Below are 23,969 nucleotides of genomic sequence, written 5' to 3' on the forward strand. Positions count from 1 at the left end.
ACAAGCCAATTAGCAGTAAAGTACATCTCAGAAGGTCACTAAGGCACACACACACCACCCGTGCTATACAGGCACACACACACACGCAAATACACTTAACCTAGATAAAACATAAAACATACAAAATACAATCTTTATTAACAAAAAGCAACAAATTAATTTATAATCATGTTAATAAAAAATTCTTCGCGTAGGCGAAAATATTCATCAATAATAGGTCTCATGCGAACGACAACGGTCTCGCGATCGTCACCATAGCTGGGATATTCGGAGAGAAAGACACTATATAAGCGTTCCAAACGTGCATGAAATCCAGTAAGGAAACCTTCCCTAACTCTCATAGGCAATTCAGGATTGTTGAACCTGGTCACACTCTCGTATTTAACTTCATCCAACACTTTATCCAATAAAACCTTAATATGAGTTTGCAAATTATCAAAATTAAGGTCATTTACAAGTAAGGCATTAGAATTTTCCAGCACATTTTCTGCAAACGACATCTTTCAAACAGAAAATATAAATGGTTCAAACACCATAATAACCATTCATTTTATACCAAAATAACCAGGTACGTTAAGCTAGGGATACGAATCTAGCTCACGAGTAAACCTCATTAACCTGTCATTAACCAATTTCTATTGGCTAATAGAATGCTGCATGATAATGCGCTAAATTACAGCGGCAAGCCTAACATTACAATTCTTTCCAATACAAACATAACAATATAAAATAAATCTAACCTTTTAATAAAAACTATTAATATATTATTACGCCGTTTAAAACAAATAAAAAACAATTTTCCACAATTTATTGAAAAATCAATTTGGAAACATTAAAAACATATTTCAAAATCAAGGAAAGCTGCCGCTGGTTTTCTCACAGATCCTGTTGGAAATTGAATCGAATCTTCGACGGATAAACTCAATGTAATCATTCGAATACTCGATAAAATCATCCCCAAAAGTAGCAGGCTTAGTATCATCTGGTGTGAAACGGCTGACCCACTCAAATTCTAAATCCAGCAACTCTCTTCTAAAATTATCGCGATCAGTTTGAGAAGCTAAATCTCCGTATTCGCCGTTTTGTAAACCCACCACAATTTTGGCTATATTTCTAGTGAAATCGCCATAAATAACTTTTAGAGCCTCGCGACTAGCAAATGTAGGCATTTCCGCAATAAGCAACCAAACACAACTGAAATTAAACAAAACAAACCAAGCAAACATCAACTAAAGCACAAAAATAAACCAATTCGCGCGCAAATTAAGCGCGCCAAATAACAAAGACTTAATAGCTACCACACCTGGAGAAATAAAACACACCCCTTTTTAAAACCGATTAAAATACACAACAGCTGCGGGCAGCTAGGAAATAAAAGAGGCGGCAAAATTATTAAAACAAAACAAAATTTTAGAAAATATAATATAAAACAAAATAAATAAAATAATTTTCACATTTATTAATGCATATTTGAAACACAAATAATTTGTCTAAACATGAAAAACTTGGAGCTGGTGAAACTCTACATCATCTTCTACAGTTTTCAACTTAGCAAGTTGAACATCTTCAGTTTCTCCTGGCAAAGGCCGACAGAGCAAGACCTTTGCGACTAAAGTCTCTTGAACACCCAATAGTCTAACCACCTCCTGTCTATCAACGGTAGGATCAGAAGTCTCAATCCTCATTTGTAGATATCTATGTGCATTCCTCATGACGCTAGTCAAATCCTCCCAAATTAATCTAACAGTTTCGCTTGCAGCCATTCTTTTAAATATTCGCTAACAAACTAAAAGTAAAACCAAAACCAAAAAACATTAGAACTCTAAGCACACCAGATACGCGCGCGCAAAACTAAATAAACCGTCCATAGAACAAAAATAAAATAGATCAGAAATATTTTCGGGCATACAAAACAACAAATAAATAAATATTACAAAATTTATTCATAAAATTATGACAATAAATTTTATAAAACACTACAAACTGAAACTAAACTACAAATTTAAATTTTAATATTCTTGCCAAATATCATAAACATTCTGGCCAACAAAGCCCATAGCATCTCGAAAAAATCGATCCAGCTTTGCAACCTTTTTAAAGATAGGTTTCATCTTTCGAACAAAAGCCCCCTTGGTTTCTCCAAATATGGGGCGGCTCAAGCTGAAATAGTTGAACAGTACATCCAATTCACGCAAACATTCTTTAGCCAAGATACAGATACCATCACCAGGATATTCCAAATATGCTTCGAACTGCTGCCGAGCACAACCAAACTCGTATTCTCGAATAAAATCCCAATCTTCACAAGCACTCTCATACGCATTTTCATAACAAACATCCGCATCCGTGAAATCTTTCTCAGACATTTTTACTCCAAAGTTCAATAAAGAATGATAAAATCATAAAGCACAACTTATATTTATACTTAAAATTGTCAATAACACACATACAGATTACAAACACACACACCGATATCAAAAAATCCAAAATAACAAGCAAAAAATTTAACCCTTAGAATAAATAAGTAAAATTAAAATTTTGTTCCAAAAGCGTTAAATTTATAAAACTTCTAAAAGTGAGTTATAATCCTTATAGCGTTAACACACAACAACAATAGAAAAAATTAGCAAAATTAAAAATAATATTTAACATTGCATCTAAAATGTAATCCTTGCTATAAAAACTTTTTAACACCAACAAAACACATAGATATTAAACCATAATAACCAAATAACATTAATTTCGAATATTAAAATAAAACAACACTCAGTCACTAAAATAAAACACAAATTATACAACACATCATATTTATTAAAAAGAAACAACAAACTAATTTATAATCATATTAGCATAAAACTCTTCGCGCAGCTGATAATATCCATCAACAATAGGTCTAATATTAGCAATAAAAGATTCACGATCAACACCAAATACTGGTTGTAGGGTAAGAAATCTCTCATACAGGCTATCCAAACGACCAAAGAATCCAGAAACCCAGAATTCTTCCCTAATTCTTATAGGCAACGTTGGATCATTAAATCTAGTAAAACTAGCATAACGAGCCTCATCTTGAAATCTATCCAAAAGGAAAGTAAAATTCAACTTCAAACTCTCAAAATGGCTATTATTCAGCTCGAAAGCTTCAACTTTCTCCTCCTCTGTTAAAGGCATTTTCAAACAAAAACCACAACTAATAAAACCAAAACAACAGCAAACTATTCTTATACCAAAAACCCAAGCGCATAAAAACAAATCACGTGCATTTAACTCACGAATACACCTCTTAAACCTGTCTTTAAAACGAATTCCTATTGGACAACCAGCCATAAACGAACCTCAGACAAAGAGGAACATAAAATAGCAACAAACTAATGCCCACATAAAGCAGCAAATAAAATGAAATAGCAATTCCTATCTATCTTTCTCTCGACTAATTCTATATCAATAATACTCAGTCAGTCAAAATTCTAAAGTCAGTAAAAAAGCGCTACTAGTCTTGAACAAATAATCACTTATAAGATAGATAGAAAATAATTTTTAACAAATACACCCTCCCTCCCTACATCCCTGGTATTTAAATAATTAAAGGAGATATAAAAGCTACATATATGTCGTCAAAATACCCCTAAAAGGTAATTTTTTTTTGCCACAGGGGGAGAGTATTTGCCATTGCAAATAACATTAAATCTTTTGGTTAATAAAAAATCCTTTAAAGTTTCATTCAAATAAAATAAGGGTAAAGTATGCATACGGCCTTATTCCTCAATAAAAGAAAAAAGAGGTCTTTTAGCTCAAATCAAAAAGGGCAACTAGCTTCCAAACTTATAAACAAATAAGAATGGGGCAATAGGTCAAACATAGACCAAAAATAACTTTCCAAAAACCCTAAAATAAAAACAGGGAGGAAAGCACCATAGGTTATAAAAACCAAATATATTGAAACTTAAAAAACATAAAAGGTACTCACCACAATAACCAAAAGAAAACACACAACGCCAGCCCCAACCAGCAAGAGTGCTGGGCAAGCGGACCGAAGGCCGCTCACGGGCGCCTCCTTCAAAACCGGCATAGATTCGGAACAGTTAAACAAGACAGGAGGCGGCGCTGGATGTTGGTAGCGACTAAAAAAGAAAAAGATAGAATTAATAAATAATACTATTCTTCCTCTAATAAATACTTCTAAAAAAGTACAAAAAATAATCATTACCTACAAATAACATTAACTACAGAAGGCTCCAAGCAACGTAAGAAATCTTTATGATAGTCCAACGAACCATCATAAAGATCAACACCAATCTCCTCACTACTATCTTCGTCGTAAACGTAGTTGGGATCCATAACAATAACTAATCAAAAACTGTAAGATTTCAGTGTATAATTTCACTGACTAAATAAAAAAGCAATATATATATCAAATTCTGATTATTACCTCGCAATCTGCTAAACAGCAGATAAATAGATGGTAAATTAGCATACAGCCAAATGGCCAAAGAATACCCCAGGTAGATCTGGGAAAAACAGACAGAAAAATCTGAAAATAACATAAATAAATTAGTAAAGAAATAACAAAAAATATATCAAAAAACTCTTGTTAAATGTCTTTAGATAATAAAACGCTAAAATCGAGATAAATTAGCGGGTTATTGAGAACACTTTATTAAAATAAGTCCGATACTTAAAAAAGTTACTTACCACATAATAGAACAATAAGCTGGGGGAGCGTCCTCCACAACAGCAGCTTCGCGCTCAACAGCGGGGTTGTTCATAGGGGCTTCGATATCTTCAAGCTGGAAATCGTCGGCGGCCCCCCCCGGACGTGACCGCAGATGAAACACCTGACCAAACGCCAGGGAAAAACGCCGGGAGAAGGCCTTCAGCTTGTCTTTCGGCAAAACTAAAAATAAATCGAAATTAATAAAACATTACAAATAAAATAAGATAAACCTTTTAAAGATCGGACCAATACTCAATAAATCTATTAATTGATATCATTTTAAAAAGCAATTATATTATTTTTATGTTTCAGCACAGCATATAAATCAGAGATTAAAAGATGGCGCCTGCATATAAAAAGCAAAAAGTTATATGCATAGGGGGAAGTTACTTCCAACGAGTAAGGTCCGAACTTGAAAAGGCAGGTTTTGTTTTTCTTTTTCTAACAAATGTACAAATGTTATATTCATCAAACTTACCCCCCAGAAAAAGAGAAATAAAAAGAAATTTCTTTAAATCCCTAAGAAAAGAATTAAACAAAAACACACTAATACTGTTAAATTTAACAGGAAACTCTCTATTTGTCAACCAATGTAAAAATGACCACCACAACCCAGAAAATACAACCGGTTTCGACAACGACAAAACAATATCCTACATACAATGTATGAAAAGACTACTAAGGTTTCTGATTAAAAATCTCAAGAAGAAAGGGATAGAATTGTCAGAAATGAAAGAAAGAATCGTGATTCTGCCAACCTCCCCAAGATTTATCTATACGTGTTGCCAAGATCCTGATCACCACACACAAGATTTAAAAACAATCCATGATACAGTGTCATCAATGCAATTAACTTTAAAACATTGTTTCACCATAGCAAAAGTACCGATAGTCCGAGTGGTGCCATTGCGCCACTGGATCAACTTCATACTAATCAACCTAGACATAGACGAAATATTTTGTGCAGATATGGAATTTTTGAAAAAACTGTGCAAAAGGAACTTCTTGTTCTCTTTCCGAAATTTAGGAGGGAATAAGACCGCTCAAAAAATAATACTGAAATATGTGTTAGACTTGAAAAAAGACAATGGACTACACATCAAATCAGACTACAACAAATTATGGATCGACTACCTGCACTGTCTGAGATCACCTGACTATCCGATTAATGCAATTGTAAACAGAAAATTGCGTATTCATTATGATAAATTGAAGAATTAGGACGATTAAAAATGTATGACTTTCAGTGGTTACACAAAAAACTAGACAAAAAACTAAAAAACTTTTTCTACTTTTAGGAAATGATTTTGTTAATCCTATCCTTACTATTTGGGGCTAGTAGTGGTGTGTTACAAGGGGAACAGGTCAGTTTTCTCAAGGAATCTCACTACCTACCAGTAGAAAGATTCCCTTCTTATTACCAAGATTCCATAAAATTCAAAATACAAATTCTAGGGGAAAAAGAGTTTAAAAACATTTTTAGAGATCAAATTCAACATGGCTTTTGGCAAGCTTTTAAATTCATTGCTAGGAGATATTTCCAAAACGAACAACTGAACCATATTGGTATAGGATTACTAGACTTAAAGAATAGTTTGGATAGAATCAAAAATGGCACTATTACATGTAAATTAGCTAACGTAGAGGATCTGATTATAGAATTATATGACATGATTACTACTAGTAACCCTACAACCACTGAAAGTCCTACTAGAAAAAAGCGAAGTGAACCTAAAAAACCACGTCTTGACCCCGCAATCTCTAACAAACCCCCAGCAATAGAAAATCCAGCATTTCCAGCTTTCACTATGAGACAAATATTGGCAATAGTCTTTGATAACGGTTTTGACAACCCACCTACTCAATATAACGATAGACCCAGATCTGAACAACTAAAAATAAGTATATCAGTAAATTATGGAATCGAAAACTTAAGAAGAGAACAATTATTTAGAATAGGAAAACTAGGGAATTTTGATTTAAAAAGATACAAGACCCAAGTACTAAAAAAGAAAGTAAGAAAAGGCATAGCTAAATTGCTAGGAATGGAAGGTATGCCAGACGAAGTGTTTCGCCAATATGTCAGCGATTCATCTTCTGGTTTAATCAACTTTTTGGAATCAAATAATCTTCCATTATTTAGTGCTAATTCAGCTGGCCCTTCTACTTCAAACAATATAAATACAAATAGTGACAGTCAAGACAACGGGGGTCAAGATATGGATTTAGGAGGACTCAATTATAACTATAATGATTATGACGACCCAAATTATAATCCTGACACAGACTCTGACGCTCAAATGAATTCGAGCTCCGACTCTGAAAGCGATAGCGATGAAATTCACGAAAGTGAACTAGATGAACTAGGGGATGAACAACCCCCTTCATCATACTCAACAGTGGAACCAACATCTGAATCCCTACCTCCATCACCTCCACCAACACTACCTTCAACACAATCTGAATCTATCCCATCAACAGAAACCCCTCCAACTACTGAAACTAGCTCTAACCCTACGGAAAAATCGAGCACAGCAACAGTAGCAAGTACAGATCCTACAACAAAAACAGAAACCCCTCCAACTACTGAAACTAGCTCTAACCCTACGGAAGAATCGAGCTCAGCAACAGTAGCGAATACTAATCCTACATTAAAAACAGAAGCTCCTATGATTTCTCCCAAACCTGAAGAACCACAGGAAGGTCATAGCCATACAGCCTCCAATGGAGAACCTCCTTTACCTGGACATTCTCCACCTGTGAAAGAAGAATCTCATCTACCTGAAAACTCTTCTCCTGTGACAGAAGAATCCCATCTACCTGAAAACTCTTCTCCTGTGACAGAAGAATCTCATTTACCTGAAAACTCTTCACCTGTAAAAGAAGAACCTCCTTTACCTGAACACACTCCAAACATAAAACCTGAAGAAATCCTAGTTAAACCCGACGTAGAATCTTATCTACCCAGAGACATGGGAGATTCCATCTCAAATGCCAATCCTATAAAACCTGAAAACAATCTTAACACGGAAATGGAGGTTGACAATGATGACCCTAACCCAATAAAACCCGAAAATAATCCCGAATCACAAATGGAAGTCAGTGGGGAAAGTAATGCTTCAATAAAACCTTTACCTAAAGATGAAAATAATAGAAAGGGATTAAGATGTATACCACTAAATAGGTTGACAGAGGAAATAATGGAGGTGGATCTAACAGAGTGTGATGAACCCGACCACGTAAATATAATGCAAACTATTTTTGAACTAAGACAACATCTAGGACAACTTGTTAATCAAGCAGCTAATAAAGATAGCGAAATAGCAAGGTTAAAAGATCATATAGAAGATTTAGAAAACATCATTAAACTAGAGACACAAGAAAGAACCAAGCTAGAAAATCTACAACGAGATTGTTCAGCAAACTTAGCACATTTATCTTCAACATATCAGGAATTAGGTCGAAGGTATGATGACCTAGAAACGGAAAATCATGCCTTATTTGGAAGTAAATTAACACTAGAAAGTAGAGTAACGGCTGAAAAAACAAGAGCTGATACAGCGGAAGGAAGATGGGCAGACTTAAATGAATTATACGAACAAATAACAGCTGAAAAATTAAGTACTGATTTAAGTCTCAATGAACTTAAAAGTACTGTAACATCACTAACAATAGACAACAAACAGGTCAACAACGATAAAGAACTACTAACAATAAGGTTAGAGAATTGCGAAAAAAGGACAAATACTCTAGAAAAGAATCTCCAAGAATTAAATCAAAATATACTTGCTTTGCAAAAAGAAATAAATAGACTAGAATTAGAAAGAAATAAAGCCATTAACGAAAAAACCACAGTTCAAAATCAATTAGATACCTTAATATTCCAAAAAGATAGGTTTAAAGATGATAAGGTAAACTGGCTAAATAAAGAAATAAAAGAAATAGAAATAAAAAGGGGTTTATTAGAAAATAATTTAGAAGACTGCCAAAAAACTATCAAAGATCTAACACTAGAAAAAGAAAAAGCTCAAAAAGATTATGGGAGAAACATCTTACAAATAAGAGAGAAATTGTCACAAGAAATTTCAGACTTAAAAGAACAACTTCAATCTGCTACTTCATACATCAATGAAGGGATTGAAATGGAAAAAACTCTGCAAAATGACAAAGCAGTAGCAAAAAATAAAGAACTAAAACTTGTTGCTGAAAAAATCGCATTACAAAATAGTATAATCTCCACTAACTCAATGTTAAAATCAAAAACATTAAAAAACCGCTATCTTAGAGGCCTATTCAAGAGAACTATGGGGAAAAATAGGGATTTAAAGAAGCAAAATCGTATTTTAAAACGACAAATACTTGAAGGCAATAATTTACCACTCAGCGGACCAAAAGTGGAGAATGAAACTCCTTCATCCTCTGAAAAACCTGCACCACCGGCAGGATCAAGCTCCGAAACACCTCCAGCTAACAATGGAGGACAATCAGAAGCGAACGCCGTACCTCCTGGTAATAGTGAAGCACCTCCAACAAACAGTGAAACACCTCCAGTCAATGCTGGATCATCCCAAGAAAATAACAATGGGGAACAAAATAATAACAATGAAGGACAAAACAATAACAATGGAGGACAAAACAATGACAATGGAGGACAAAATAATAATAATGGAGATCAAAATAATAACGATAGGTCAGAACAATCCGATAATGGAGACAATGACGAGGGTGATAACGAATCTGATTATCCAGACTTCAGAACATCCGAAGAAGTTCTGTCTCAAATTAATCTAGCTTATGGCGAAATTAAAAAGATCAAAAGCTTAGTACAAACTCCTGAAACTAGACAAAGATTAATAAGATTGGAAACAAAATATGACACTTTAACTGAAATTTTAGCAAGCTTAGCACGAGATAGCGAAAAAATTCAGAATACTCTAGAATCTATACCAAATAGTGGACTCACACCACTCTATTCCAAAATCAATTTTAGAAAAACCTTAAAGCTACAGGAATTTGACTTAGGCCTCAGAATACAAAAAATCTATGACATCTTAAAAGGGACCAAAACACCTTTGAGACAAAGAATATACCGCCGTATCATGGAAGAAATAGACCTAATATCAAATTATCTAATTAATATTATCCCATTGGGGGATCAACCTAAAGTGATTGATCCCACCTTACTACGAGAATGCGTGGATTTAGTAGCTGCTGATAAACCTATAGTAAGCATGTTGTACCATGATGATTATTTATGGGCCTTTAATACTGATAAACATTATGGATACAAATACAAATCGATGTGGTTTGGTGGTGTGCCACAATGGGCTTTGCGAGAAAGGTCGATTTTTTCATCTACCTTTCCCCCAGAGCTCCTTTGTGACAAAACACTAATCCATCATCACTCTGTATATTGCTTAGGAAGACATATAAGAGTAGAGGACAACAAATGCATAAAGGACACAGTGAAAAGTTGCGATTATACTTTTACATTCTCAGCAGACGCACACACAGAATTAATAGAGGACCTAACTTATGCCTGCAACACTACCTGTGAAATTTACCAACACGAAGGAAATCCTATCGCCAGCTTTCTTATGACGCCGGACATTATTAACAAATATTTTGGAAAAACCGGATCTTTCAATGATATCTTAGGGGTAATTTACGATTTTATAGTGCAACACTGGTGGGCAATTTTCGTTTGGATTTCCTTTGGAGGTTTTAACGTGCTCATAGTCATTGTTACATGTTTTAGTAATTATTTCATTAGTAACGAAGGAGAATTCAGATGGTTCCCTTGCACAAAAAATGACGCAAAAAATTTAGCAAAATGTTGTTGTTGCAAAGAACAAGAAATTAGACATACTGAATATGAGCTCGTTAACCTCCAAGGGCCAGCCGTTTGAAGGGTCGGCCACTAGTGTACATTAAAAAATTCTTCTAACAAAATAAATAAAATCCTCAAAAAACTGAATTAATATCATTGAAAGATCCAAATTTATTTAGGAAAAAATATACATCCAATTACCTTACTGCTAATTTTATTTTTAGGTACCTATATATATATATATTTTTAGACCGACAAACTAGGAAAATTGTACAACATCCACGCAGTACCAGAAATTACCAGGGTAACCAAAAAACCATTAAAATTCTAAAAAAGACCAAAAGACAATAACTAGACATTTAAAACGCAAATGACTACTTTACAAAAACTACGGCACGCAAATTTTAACATTATTATGTCACAAAATCAAATTTTGCTTAATTATAAAAACATATAAAAAACCTCCATATTGTTCTAAAAAATGTAAAGAATAATTCAAAATCAAATTAAATCAGTTACAATTAAGACTTGAGGCTGGACACATCTATCTGGAATCATGCTTGACTTTTATTGATTATAACTCGAATAGAAATAGTTTTGTAAAAGAACAATTTTTAAGGTAAACCACAGTTTTTCCATTACGAAATAATTTTAATAAGTCATACGTGATAAATTACCACCTGATACCTCAAAAACCAATGCTTATTTCTCCATTTTTAACTAAATTTTTAAACAATTTTGATACATTCCAATCACTAATTAATAATTTTCCTGTTCTTAATCAAAAAAAGGCTACATTAATCCGGGATAAAGGAAAGGATACAGAATCTTTAATGATTTTTAATATTTTTAGAATGAACAATCAGAGTATGCATTTCCTAAAGACGAGAAGTTATTAGCTGCGGCTGCAAAGTCCCGCAAATACAGCGTCACCGCTCAGGGTGGTTCTACCACCTGTATTTGTCAGGGCATTCCCGCCTATCCCAGCCATGCTCAGGTGGACAATTGAGAGGATTGACAATGGCTGATAATTTTTCAGGAACGACAGCTCCAATTGAGGGGGTAAATAATCATGTTGGACAATCTGAAACCTATCCCGAGGGACAATACCAATCTGTCTTAACCGAAGCCTTAAGGAAGCTGATGTTATCAGCTGAACATATAGATTTCCCATCCGGAGAACTAATGCAATTGGTTGAGAGGAATTTGACCGTTTATACCCCAAAATACAAACGTCCAATTACCCCAGCTGAAATGTTAACTATGTGTCCTAATCAATGGATGGGGGGGGAAGTAATATTTGCTTTTCTATTGGAAGAACTTGGTCATCTTGAAAATGTCTCTATTCTACATACCTACTTTGGCGAATTTCTAAAAAGCAACAGCCGAGAGGAACTAAACCAAATATATGACGGACAACTAAATACCATGTTAAATAGAGAAGTGGTCCTAATTCCCCTTCACCTAAGGGGAAACCACTGGGCTCTCGTCGTAGTTTATAAATCAAGCAATCAAATAGCATACTATGACTCGCTCCTTCAATGGGACTTAGCAGATCATAGAAAAAGTATTGTTGAAAGTCTGCAAAAATTACACCACATTTTTGTAGAAGAAAGAATTCTAAACACACCTGTAACCGTTAGTATCGTCAACGATGCGCCACAACAAACAAATCTAAATGAATGTGGCCTTTACGTCTGTAAAACGGCGGTTGCCTTGATCAAAGGAGAACCACTCAACTTTGGCGGTCAAGACCTAAACTACTATCGAAAAACCATAGTCAAAAGCGTTCTTGGCATTGACTGCAACGATGCCCCGGCAAATTCTGCGAATACGCTACAACCATCATCACCAAGCCTGGAAGAAACCATAGAAACGGAATTAAACCTTACCTTTCAGGATCTCCCTGACTATGGCGACATGTTAGAGGACCTCTTTGCTGAAATAGACAAGGACATAGCTAATGCCCCTCAACCAACTCAACAGATAAACCAACCAAGCATGGCGTGTACAATGGACCAACCAACCCCTATGGACAGCGTTAGCCAACTACCTGTAACAGCCGCGGAAGTTGAAGATCCTTTCCAACTATGGGATAAAAAATACCAAGAACAACTAAAATATCTTAAAACAACCGAGATCCCCTATTTAGACTTTAACCGAGACAATATTTTGTGTACACATAACTGGTTAGGAAGCTACAAAGATTGCAGAAAAATGTCAGAAGTTGCCCTAATACTAAGACAACAATATCATGTAATTGGGGAACATAAATGGACCTTCTTGGCAAATGAAGCCAGACGGGACGGGCGTTTCATCATAAATTGGTTTCTAAAAATCCCTGTGTACGACATAGAAATTGGGCCTATGTCTTTTCTACCAGGAAACAGGAAAGCTGTATGCAGAACGATAAGAATTATAAAAAACCTCAGCAGACACCAACTGGACTTGGCTACACAACAAATGATAGACAAAAAACTCAATATGTTCCACAATAATCCCGACTACCACAAGACAAAAATACATGAGACCAGGAAGATTCCAACAAAAAGGACCGTCAAACGACTACAAAATCAAATGTAATGAAAATCTACCACTGGAAACAAAAACGCAAAAAAGGATTTTATTCTTACTCAAAAAACCCAAAACAAATTTTTACCCAAAAAAACCCCAAGCAAAATTTATTTTTAATCAAAACCCAAAACAAAATTTATTCTTACTCAATAATCCAAAGCAAAATTTCCTACTTTTAAAAGGGAAAATTTATAAAATTTTAAAATTAAGGTAACACGAAAAAGCTAATGCTGGCTAAAAAACCACAAAAAAACCTAAAGTTAAAAAAGGGAAAAAACTACTCTATAATTAAGTTGACTAAAATAGTAAAATACGATAATATATATAATATATTCAGGGAAATATCTGATCAATGATACCTTTCTGTCACTGCTAGCTGCTCTTATGTAAATAATATAAGTGGAAGAGGGTGACATTGATCAGACGGTTCCTTTGACCAATATCTTAAAATATGGTAAACTGATTGAAAAATACACAAATAAAAGAGGCTAAATTGTTTGAGTATTTTACTTTCAGCAAATAAAGTAGTAAAGTTAAAATATGTTAAAAAATTGGTCAAAATCGAATAAAACGAACTATGCACTTACGGAATTTAACAGAGAGGAGGACGATCAGCAGAGAGATCAAAGTCAGGGTGGCAATCAACACGTCTCCAGACACGGGATCAGCAGGGCTGATCATGTCAAGCCCGGCCTTCTCTAACTTATACAACACGTCCTGAAAAAAGGAAAATCATTTATTTATCAAAAAAGAATAATTAAAACGGAATAAAATAAATAAAATATAAAATTCAAACACAAAACAATTGTTATGTGATAAGCTTAATGCAGGGATGTTTGAAATTTTATATGACTATGAAAATGAAAAAATTTTTTAAAAATACGTATAAAATTTAGTCCGAAAAAGATATTTATCTAATAGGGAGACTAAATATTATACAACTCTAAATTATGAAATAGGGAATTTTTAAGAAAACTGATAAAAAATGATTTATATTGAAACTAAGCGATAATGACCGAAAATACTGTAATTAAAGTAATAACGTCTTATGTTTATTAAAATCAGCAAATAAAAGAAGAAAATTAAAACCAAAAACAGAAGCTGATTCTAATAAATATAAAATTGATAATATTAAGGGAATACATTATTGTGATTGAAATATTCATTTGATAAAACATTATAGTAAAAAAGTCTCCATAGAAAGAACAGAATTAAGGATCAGTGCCGGAACAATAAAGGTATATTTACCTGCAGAAACAACCGGTCCTCCTCCTTATCCCTGCCTGGCTGCCCTAACATCTCTACCAGCTTACCGCCAGTATAGATGTTTAGGGCATTAAACTGTTGCATGGTGAGATTATACTCGGCCAGGACCGAGTATAACCTCCCCATGGCAACTTCGTTTAACATAATGCCTGACAAAAATAAGTTCGCACAAAAATAATCAAGGAAATGAGATCGCGGAAAATAATCGAAAATTCTGAAAAATAAGAATCACTTTTATTAATATCAAAATGAAGAATTGATTCCTCATTCGACAAGAAAAAAACTTATCACCGAAGGCTAATTCAAAGGGAAAATATATTGAAATTATCACCTAGCCTTAATTTATGCATTTACACATGCATTTTATATATTTTTAACCTATAAAAGATGAATTTTCACTGTATTTTTCCCTTTTTAGAAAATAAGAAATTTCAGCGTGACGCCACCTTAAAGTAAACTAAAACCAGCATGGTTATTCAATATGGCGTACTCTGGAGTGTACGCGGCATTCGCGAAATATGTGAGATAAGACGACATTTAGCCATCGGTATAAGTATTTTTGGTCTCTTTATGTTTATGAAATAAAAACCTTAACAATATCGTAAATATAGTATTTAGTAATTTTTCTTTGTACAAAAAACACAAAAAAAATCATTAAAATAATAAACGAAAGATGTCCTATGATTTAAAACACCTCAAAAACCAAGGCTGTATGAAACACGGGTCATCCTTAGCCTCTTGAAACGTGTTATAATCGAGCTTTTCTTTTTGAGGGGGGTACATGGTTCGTCCTTTTCCCCTAAACCGATTCTATGAATAACTTGTAGAGTAGCTTTACTGGGGAAAAATCCGACCCATACTCTAAATTATGTATTTATTCTAATGAAAATAAAAGACTATAAAATATTATCAAAATTAGACAAATTTAAAACAATTTAATATAATATTTAAGTAAAAAAGCATGTATAAAGACCTATTTATTAAAATGGGGAAATAAGATCTATAAAACGAAGACCCTAAAAGGTAAAGTGAGAGACAATAACCCTTTTAATAGAATGGTCATAGTACAGCTAAAAAATTGTTAGCAAATATTGTCAATATAAATTAACGTTAGTAAAACAACACAAGAATCATAAAATTAGAGGTTTCGTGATAGAAAAAACAAAATTAAAAGAAAGAAAATTTGTAAAATTAAAAAGGACATTGAAAAAACATTACTAGAAAAACTAATTTGAAACCAATAGTTTAATGTATTCTTGATGTAAAATAAAATAAAATGTGATCTTACTAATTTATGAAATGCTTATTGTAATTTAGTTGAGATATGCACACACTTTTAAATGCAAAATCTTAATAATCAGGTCGCCAATTTCCCTAAAACATAAAAATCAACACAAAAATAAAAGTCATCCTTTTTGTCTCTCTTTTTCCTAAGGCTTCAGGGCCTATAAAAGTAAACCTGGAAAAGAGAAACAGTCAGTCGTGATACGGAATTACTATATTACACATACTCTTTAAAAAATTCTAAAATTTAAGGGAAGACTCCCTTCTCTTGCTTTGGAATTTTCTTGAGGGTCTTGGCGGCTCAAACTTAGGATTTTCATTTAAAACACACCTAAAAGATAAAAAGTTTTGTTAGATAAATTCATAAATACTTTGTTAAATAAATTGTAGAATATCATTTGATGTTGGTCAATTGAGATAAATTTAAGGATAAGGCCTTCTTAGGGCCTAAAAGCTTAGGCATCCGAACGGATAGTTATCTCCAAGTTTTTGTTCTGAAGAGAACTCCTATAGCGTGGTGCCCCGCACCATTAAATTGCAAGTCACTACGGGGCTAAATAGGAATAACAAAGGGAAAGTACGGTGGTGGCCCAGCCACTAACGGTTGATGATAGCTCATTATCTGACGGCCGACACTAACAAACCGGATCCCCCCTCAAGCTTCTGAAGTCCAGAAAAGTTGGAGATCGTTATCTATTCGGACAATTTAACATTTTCGGATTAGAACTCTGAATAAGTTCATGTCTTAAAGGTAGTTTTATTTTGCTAATACTCTGGAAGATCGGTTCGGAGCTAGCCTAGTGATTTTCTTACCTGACAAAGGTACCTAACAAAGAACTTCACGCCTCACGGGGATACAGGCAGCAGAACGGAATATTGTAGTCATGTTCGCATGGCTCTAGTAACCACAATAGATACTTCCAGTCCAAAAGTGTTGACAAAGTTAGATACCTAGGAATAAAAAACTCTTAGACTAAATAGCAGTATAAAGTTATCAGTAATATTTTAATACCATCTTCGGATTAGGGCTTCTAAGAAAAAGACTATCTCTTAAGCGTATTTGGATTTAGGATCGGTGTAATATAATACCACCATTCTAAGGTTAGATATACTCGCCGAACAGAGATTAATGCGTCACTGATCTGGAAAGGAGACATTGGTGAGAGATTGTAGTCCTGTGATAAAGGATTACATTTGTCCCTGGAACCCGGAGGTGACCCAGGCTCTCAGCCGCGATTAAGTCTCAATTTAGACCTTTTTAATTATTTTTTGAAAACAAGGATTTCCATATTTAGGTTAGGTGTAGACTTCCAGCTGGTTTTTAACATTGTAAAAGGTTGATATCCCCAAGGCTTACAGGCGGCTGACGAGCCCTGCTTTTTATCGTATTTGTTTTAGAAAATTTGATATTATTCAGATTATTTTTCATTTAAACTAAATTTCTTGTTTTAAAATTGCATCAATGCAATAATTATCTTTTGATTAGCACTTAACATTAGTAAAAAGAAAAAAAACTCTAATTACCGATTTTAATTCTGGTTTTATTGATTAAATTGGAATTTCTTGAATCTTTTAAGAATTCTGAATTTTATGTAATTCTCGTTTTTTTAATAATCTACCAAGGACGATTACGTCCAATAGTAGCAAAGCTGGGCAAATAGTAAAAACATAATAGTCCGAACTTTAGTGCATCTTTAGGGTTTTAACGTATCCTCGTATCACACTTATTTTTAAAACTATATGTTAAAGGTTAGTATAATTCAGACAACCCTTGCATTGACGCAAAAACTCATAGTCTAGCTTCGCCATTATAAAAAAAGTAAAATTTGCAAAGTTGTTAAATTAACACATAGTTGTTAAATTAAAGTGGCCAGATAACCACAAAATAAAAAAAACAAGGATGACAACATTCATAAGTAGCAAAGCAAAAATAATAATAGTGGGACAAACATACATTATGAGTTACAGAGCAAATATTCATAAGTCATAAAAAAAGAAGGAGAGGAATAGTAAAAACAGAGAAAATAAGAAAATCACTAAACCTTTACATTTCAATATATAAAAGTATTTTGTAGCTTGACAGACAGACTGACGGACCAAGTAAGTTGTATACTTAATTTTCTTTAGTAAGGGATATTTTGACCAAAAACAGCAGTCTATCATAAAAAATATATTTATCTTAAATTTTTGCTAAATAAGCCAGTAAAAGGTATATTGATCCACGCGAAACTAAATTTGACCTGTTGAAAATAAAATTTACAAATACTTATAAGGTATTTGTTCCATTTAATCCAACGTCATTGGAATTAATAGGAAATTATTTTTTATTCAACAAAATTCTTTTAATTTAGAAAAAAATAGTTTAAATGTAAAATAACTACAAGAAACTAAAGCATTTTTTATCAATACTTTTACAGTTATAAATTCATCTCATTTATATTATATTAGTAACTACTAATGCATTATAGCAAAATATCTTAAATATAAATCGCATCTTCAATAGAAAATAACAACATTTTTTTCAATGCTTGTGAAAAAGACGCACATTTAAAAAGCAATGCTTAATGAATAAAAAAACATTTTTATTTCTGTGAGAACTAGTGCTAAACATATAGGAACCACGGATTGAATATTAAATTTTAAAAAATAATCAAACTTTTCCACTAAAACCTGCGTCATTTGATTAGGTAGAATTAACCTTATCTGCTAAAATAATATTGTTAGCCATTATTATTTTCCTGAATTATTACAATAGGGATTTTATGCACTATTAATCAAATATTCAAAAATTTTAAACACAATGAAAAATAATGCTTTGAAAATTTGGAATTTCTTAAATGGAAAGCTACTAAAAAAATCCTTTTCTATCTATTCCGTTTTGGAAAAGCAAAATATTGCAATGTCCATTATATTATATATAACAACTTCTATCTAAAGCCATTTAGTTGACATAAAAAATTTCATTTAAAGAATGGTATATTGATTATATATCAGCTCTGACCGCTTTTTTTATTGGCACAATAAAGTAAACAAAATCTATTAAAATTGTATTTTGCCAGAGTGCTATAAATCAATTTGATAAGGTCGCTACGGGCGGGTTGTTAGTAGCGAAGCAAGTGTCCGTCCGCCTGTCTGTCCGTTAGACACTAACTTTTGAGAAAGGTTTCTTTTTGGCGCTTCGCTATTTATGGAGGTTGGCATCCTTGTTTTTCTTTCTTTTTAATTTGACCTTTCACCCACACTCAGCAATCTAAATATCTACTTACTTGAATGCCTTCTTGAAGGATTAAGATATTATCTATTTGTTCATCTGTAGTGACTTTCTCTGGATTATCCAGTGTGTAATCTTCTTTATCTAGGCATTTATCAAAAGATTAGTAAATTTACAAACAATGGTTTCAGTTATGGCTCAACAGCCGCTCAGCAAACAACTGGAACAAAATCTGTTTTCCTAACCCTATTCCTAATATAGCAATCCGTCTGTTCAGTAAATATTTAGAGGACACAAACCAATTTAATTCGGCGGCTTATGCGTGGAATACAAGCGACTGCCTATCTCTAATTTTAATTCTCCTTTTATCAAAGATTAAGATTGATAGCAAACATATTTCTATCCCACACATGTCTGGGGGCAATCCCCCCCCCCTTATGTTTTATGGAGAAAAAATGAACAATGTTGTGCTTTTGGCTGTAATCATAAAATACTTTGCCATGCAGATTTTACCTTTATCTAATTTATCTGTTGAATCAAGATTGTTGCCTGTGAAATGTTAATAATTGATTGTCAACAATGAATAGATAATTTAAAGCTATAAGGTTTTCTTGCCTCTCCCAAGATTGTTTACCCTGGGGGTGTAATTTATAGGAAGAGGTAGTTACCACGTTAATACTTTTTTGGACGGTGGAGGGGTAAAATAAAATTAGCTTAAATTTTTTTGGGTCCCTTGGACGTTATGTTATCTTCAATCACTTTTTTTATGATTTATTTGACAATTCACAATTTTCCTGAGTTGTATTGCTGTTTATTGTCAACCTTTGCCTCCACCAGCAGACAACTTGATATCAGTAACAACTAAAAAAACAACAACATAAAGTATCATAGTAATTTGAGATCAAAAAGAAATCAGATGAAGAGGAAACAATAGGCTGTTTTTTTTTACACTAGTCCCCAAAGTTTTATATTAACGTTTTCTTATTTGTTAGCTTAACAACTTTGAAGACTTTAGTGAATTTTCATTGGTTGGTTTATCAAGTTGGTTGTTCTAACGTTTCAACCACTAATTTTGATATACAGAAGGGGTAATTCTGAGTATCATCATTTGGGATGTACATTAATTTATCGACCATTGTCTTATCCATTTAGATCAGTTTGAAGAAGTAGAATTGATTTTTATTACAAAGTTATCCTCAAGAATAACTATTAAAGCTAGAAACGGCTGGTACACAGCACAGCATTCGCGCTATAAAATAAGTGTCATCCGTTCTTTATTGCGCTCTCTATTTGTATTTTTGAACTTGTTTCTAACCATTTGTAGACATAATAATATTAAGAAAAGTAGGTTATGTGTCTAGCATCAAATTTTATTGCAAAGATCGTAAAAGCAAATCTGTCTGATATTTTTTTAATAGTCACCACTTTGTTAACGAACTCCGAAAAACATTTCTTAAATGTCCAAATAAGTATAATAACAATTTTTTTGTATTTAATGGCCTTAAAATGTTTCTATCAGATCAACGTTAAAATAGCTCTCTCAAGAAATAGTTGTATAACTTATTTTAAAGTATTTATTAAATAATGGACCTATTATAATCTTTGTTTAAAAGTTCGTTGAATTAAATTTTACATAATCAACAATTTTGCGTTGTTTGAAACAAAATGTTGAATAATATAGGTCACGTTTTATTATTAAAATAATATCACCCATGAAAAGACTTGATTCTTAAGATATTTCCGTTCAATAGCTAAGCTTCCTACAACTATCTTTGGAGGCAGCTTATATGACGCCATACAATACAAATTACCAATGATATGCCAGAATTTATATTGACCAATAATAAAATGTATACTGGCCTATCATTGGTCATTTGTATTGTATATGACGTCATTTTTTTGCAGTCACTAAAAGCTGCTTCTTATCTCTGATTTGTAGTGTCCATTCGTTCAGACAATACTGCAATTTTAGATAATAAGCTTTTATTGATGGTTTCTTCAACAATATGCAGGAGAGATGTGATTTTTTCAGCTGCTAAATTAGATGTTGATGATCATCATCTTTAAACATTGACATTTCTCGTTATGCTTTTCTCTAATATACTAACTTTGTCTGTCCGACTGTTTTTCTTCTCTATATTATAACAATCATGAATGTTGCCATTCTTGTTTTGGGCGCTTTAGTACTTAAAAATATAATGATATAAAATTTCTATTTCTATATAAGCAAATCTTCTCTTAGTTAAAACATGTTCTTGAAACCGAAACTAATTCTTACATAAAAGTAACATGATGTCTATATATATGTGTGTGTGTGTGTGTGTACTGAATTTTACTGAAATGTGTGTACTGAACTGATATGGTTTTCCTTTACAAAGCTTCTCAAAGATAAACTTTAAAGTGGGGAAGGTCTACCGCCCCCCCCCCCTTCCCTAAATTATTTCATTAATTAACTACTTATAATTTATAAAATTTATTATTATTACTCACTTTTTTTATGCTTCTCACATAATACGGACAAAACTGAACTTGTAATCATTTATCTAATCTTTGTATTGAAATCTCTTTCAATCTTTTAAATAATTAACAAAGGATACAAAAACGACTTAGTAATTATTTCGGCTAAATTATTGAATAACTAGTGGCTACGGTCCAAGAGGCCATTTGGATGTGTAGTGGGCTTGGTAAGTCGACCCTATACTTTAGGATATTCTTAAGACTAAAAAGGTTATTTTTATGGGGGGGGGGGGGAGGGGGGTTGAGTAAATTTTTTTCAAATCGTGTTTTTTTTTGGAAGGGTTAAGGTATCCTCCAAAAACATTTTCATACCTTCCCTGGACATATAAGAAGCTACATTGTAAAGGAGAGCCAGATCAGTCCTGTGGATAGTGAGCTATTAAGCTACAGAAAGATAGAAATTCTGTTACTTTTAGGTATAGATCACGTTTTGTTAAACTTATTCATATTGAAAACCTTTCTTGATGTTTCTTAGCAAAAATAAGGTAAAAGTACGTTTTATAAAACTTTATAATAATAGTCTTTTATGTAGATAATTAAAGGACTTGTTTGATATTATAGCCTATTATCCTAATTTAAAAGTAAATCCTATTATCCTTTTTTATTAATAACAGGATGTCTTTCTCAATGCTCTTATCTTCTTTACAATGAAGCTTTTTATATTTCCAGGGAAGGTGTTTATCTATATTGGGGGGAGGGAACCACAATCCTCCCAAGAAAAAATCGCCAATTTGCTCCCTCATTAAATTTAAGGGGTGTGTGACATTTCTATCTTTACGCCCAACTTGGGAGTTTTTGAGGGACGAAGAGGGGTGTATGAGGGTGGACTCCTAGATGGTGTATCCACCCGCCTTCTGCATGCCTATGATGTAGTTATGGTGACAACATATATATTATATATATATACTTAAAATATCGTTATATCGATATTATGCCTAAATTAATTTGACTTATTTGAATGAATGCCAGTAGCGTCTATGAAAATGTTGTTTAAAAGTTTAATACAGTAATTTAAAATGCTAATAACGACCTTATTTTTATTAAGCTAAAAAGCCAACGTAATTAAATGAATTTGCCGAAAAAATGGCATCAGTTTTGAATTCCTACTAAATTTAAATAAAAATGTGTATTCTTATCCTATTGCTTAAATTTTTCTGGATTGTTTGATTTTAAAAATTAAGTTATAAAGACAGGTTATGGTAAACAAACACCTATTTAACATCAGATAAAAAAGTTGACAATCTACTTTAAAAATTTTATTGCTTTTTAGGACTTTATATGGCTTTTGGTAAGGGGTAGATTTTAAACAGCACAGCTTTTCATCATTTTTGATTTTTAAAATGAATTAAAAGCTTTAAAAGTATATCTTAAATTTTTTTTGCAAAATATACAAATAAATTTCTTCGTTTTCATGTTTTAATCCTTGTTCAATTATTATTTTTTAACGCGGCCCAATTGATTTGCTTCAGACATAGAGACAGACAGATAGACACCTAATCACTGTATATTTTGAACAATCCGATACCTCAGCAAACACAATAGCAATCTAAAGTGGTTATCTCTAGTGGATTAGCACTATTGCACATAGTGGCGCACATATGGCAGCTGAAAGATGAACAAGGCTAAAACACCCATGTGAGCGAAGCTCTAAAATCTGAAGGAAGGACAAACAAACAATAACTCTTGTAGAGTGTAAGAACTTAATAAGCATTACATTAATTTTTAAGTCTAAACAAAATTGTACATAAATTTGTTGCAAAAATGCGCAAATACTGGATGCAGTAAAAGGACATACTTTCATTTCAGAATTTGATTATAGAGATTGTTAGCTTAAAATATTGTACCTTGTTGCCATAGGAATTATAATTCCAAAAATCAAATGAATAGGTTAGTATCATCATACAAAATGTAGAAAAAATCAGCAGGTTTTAAGCAGGACGAACGGACTTTCTGGTAACGATTATAGACTTGCTACGCATTTTAAATATCTAACTGTTATAAGAATGAATTATCATACTAAATTTGAAATCGACAATTCCAAGATGTCAGAATTAAGGAAAAAAGCTAACCATTACGGACTTACGAACGACTGGACCGACCCTAATTATAGAAAAGCTTCGCTTTTAAAAATATAAGCATATGTCAATATTTTTGTCCGTTCGGACCGACCCTAATTATGTCTTTCGCCGCTTTTGCCGCAGGTATAAGTAACAGGAGAACAGAGCACTTATTATAAAATATTTATTTTGATTTTTGTCTGTATTATATTTGATTTTGTCCTATTTACCAGGGATTTAAAAGGATAAGACTATGGTTGATAAATTAATGTACAACCCTTTTGATGATACACAAAATTCACCTTCTATAGCGTAAAATTAGTGGTTGATTAAAACGTTTGAACACTCAACTTAAAAGTTAATCAATCAAAATTCACTAAAATCCTCAAAGTGGTTAAGTCAACGAATAAGAAAACATTCATATAAAACTTTGGGAGTCCATTGTCCCCTCTTTCCTGCCTGGCTATTTACATTATTTTTCAAATTATAATAACCCCTAGAGGGTTTAGGAATAAA

The 23,969-nt window shown here is 32.9% G+C and overlaps 1 protein-coding gene across 1 annotated transcript in view; it reads right to left on the reverse strand.

Annotated features, from left to right (window-relative positions):
• Positions 1-23,969, reverse strand: part of LOC145315566 (hepatic sodium/bile acid cotransporter-like) — a 79,190-nt gene that overhangs the window by 52,148 nt on the left and 3,073 nt on the right. The window contains exons 3-5 of the mRNA XM_080155551.1: positions 19,673-19,740; positions 19,393-19,427; positions 18,935-19,023 (exon numbers count right to left, since the gene is read on the reverse strand). Coding sequence (XP_080011677.1) covers positions 18,935-19,023; positions 19,393-19,427; positions 19,673-19,740 — 192 coding nt within the window. The remainder of the gene's footprint in view (positions 1-18,934; positions 19,024-19,392; positions 19,428-19,672; positions 19,741-23,969) is intronic.

This window comes from Acartia tonsa, chromosome 1 (assembly GCF_053477335.1).
Source record: "Acartia tonsa isolate MP-2025a chromosome 1, ASM5347733v1, whole genome shotgun sequence".
Lineage (NCBI taxonomy): Eukaryota > Metazoa > Arthropoda > Copepoda > Calanoida > Acartiidae > Acartia > Acartia tonsa.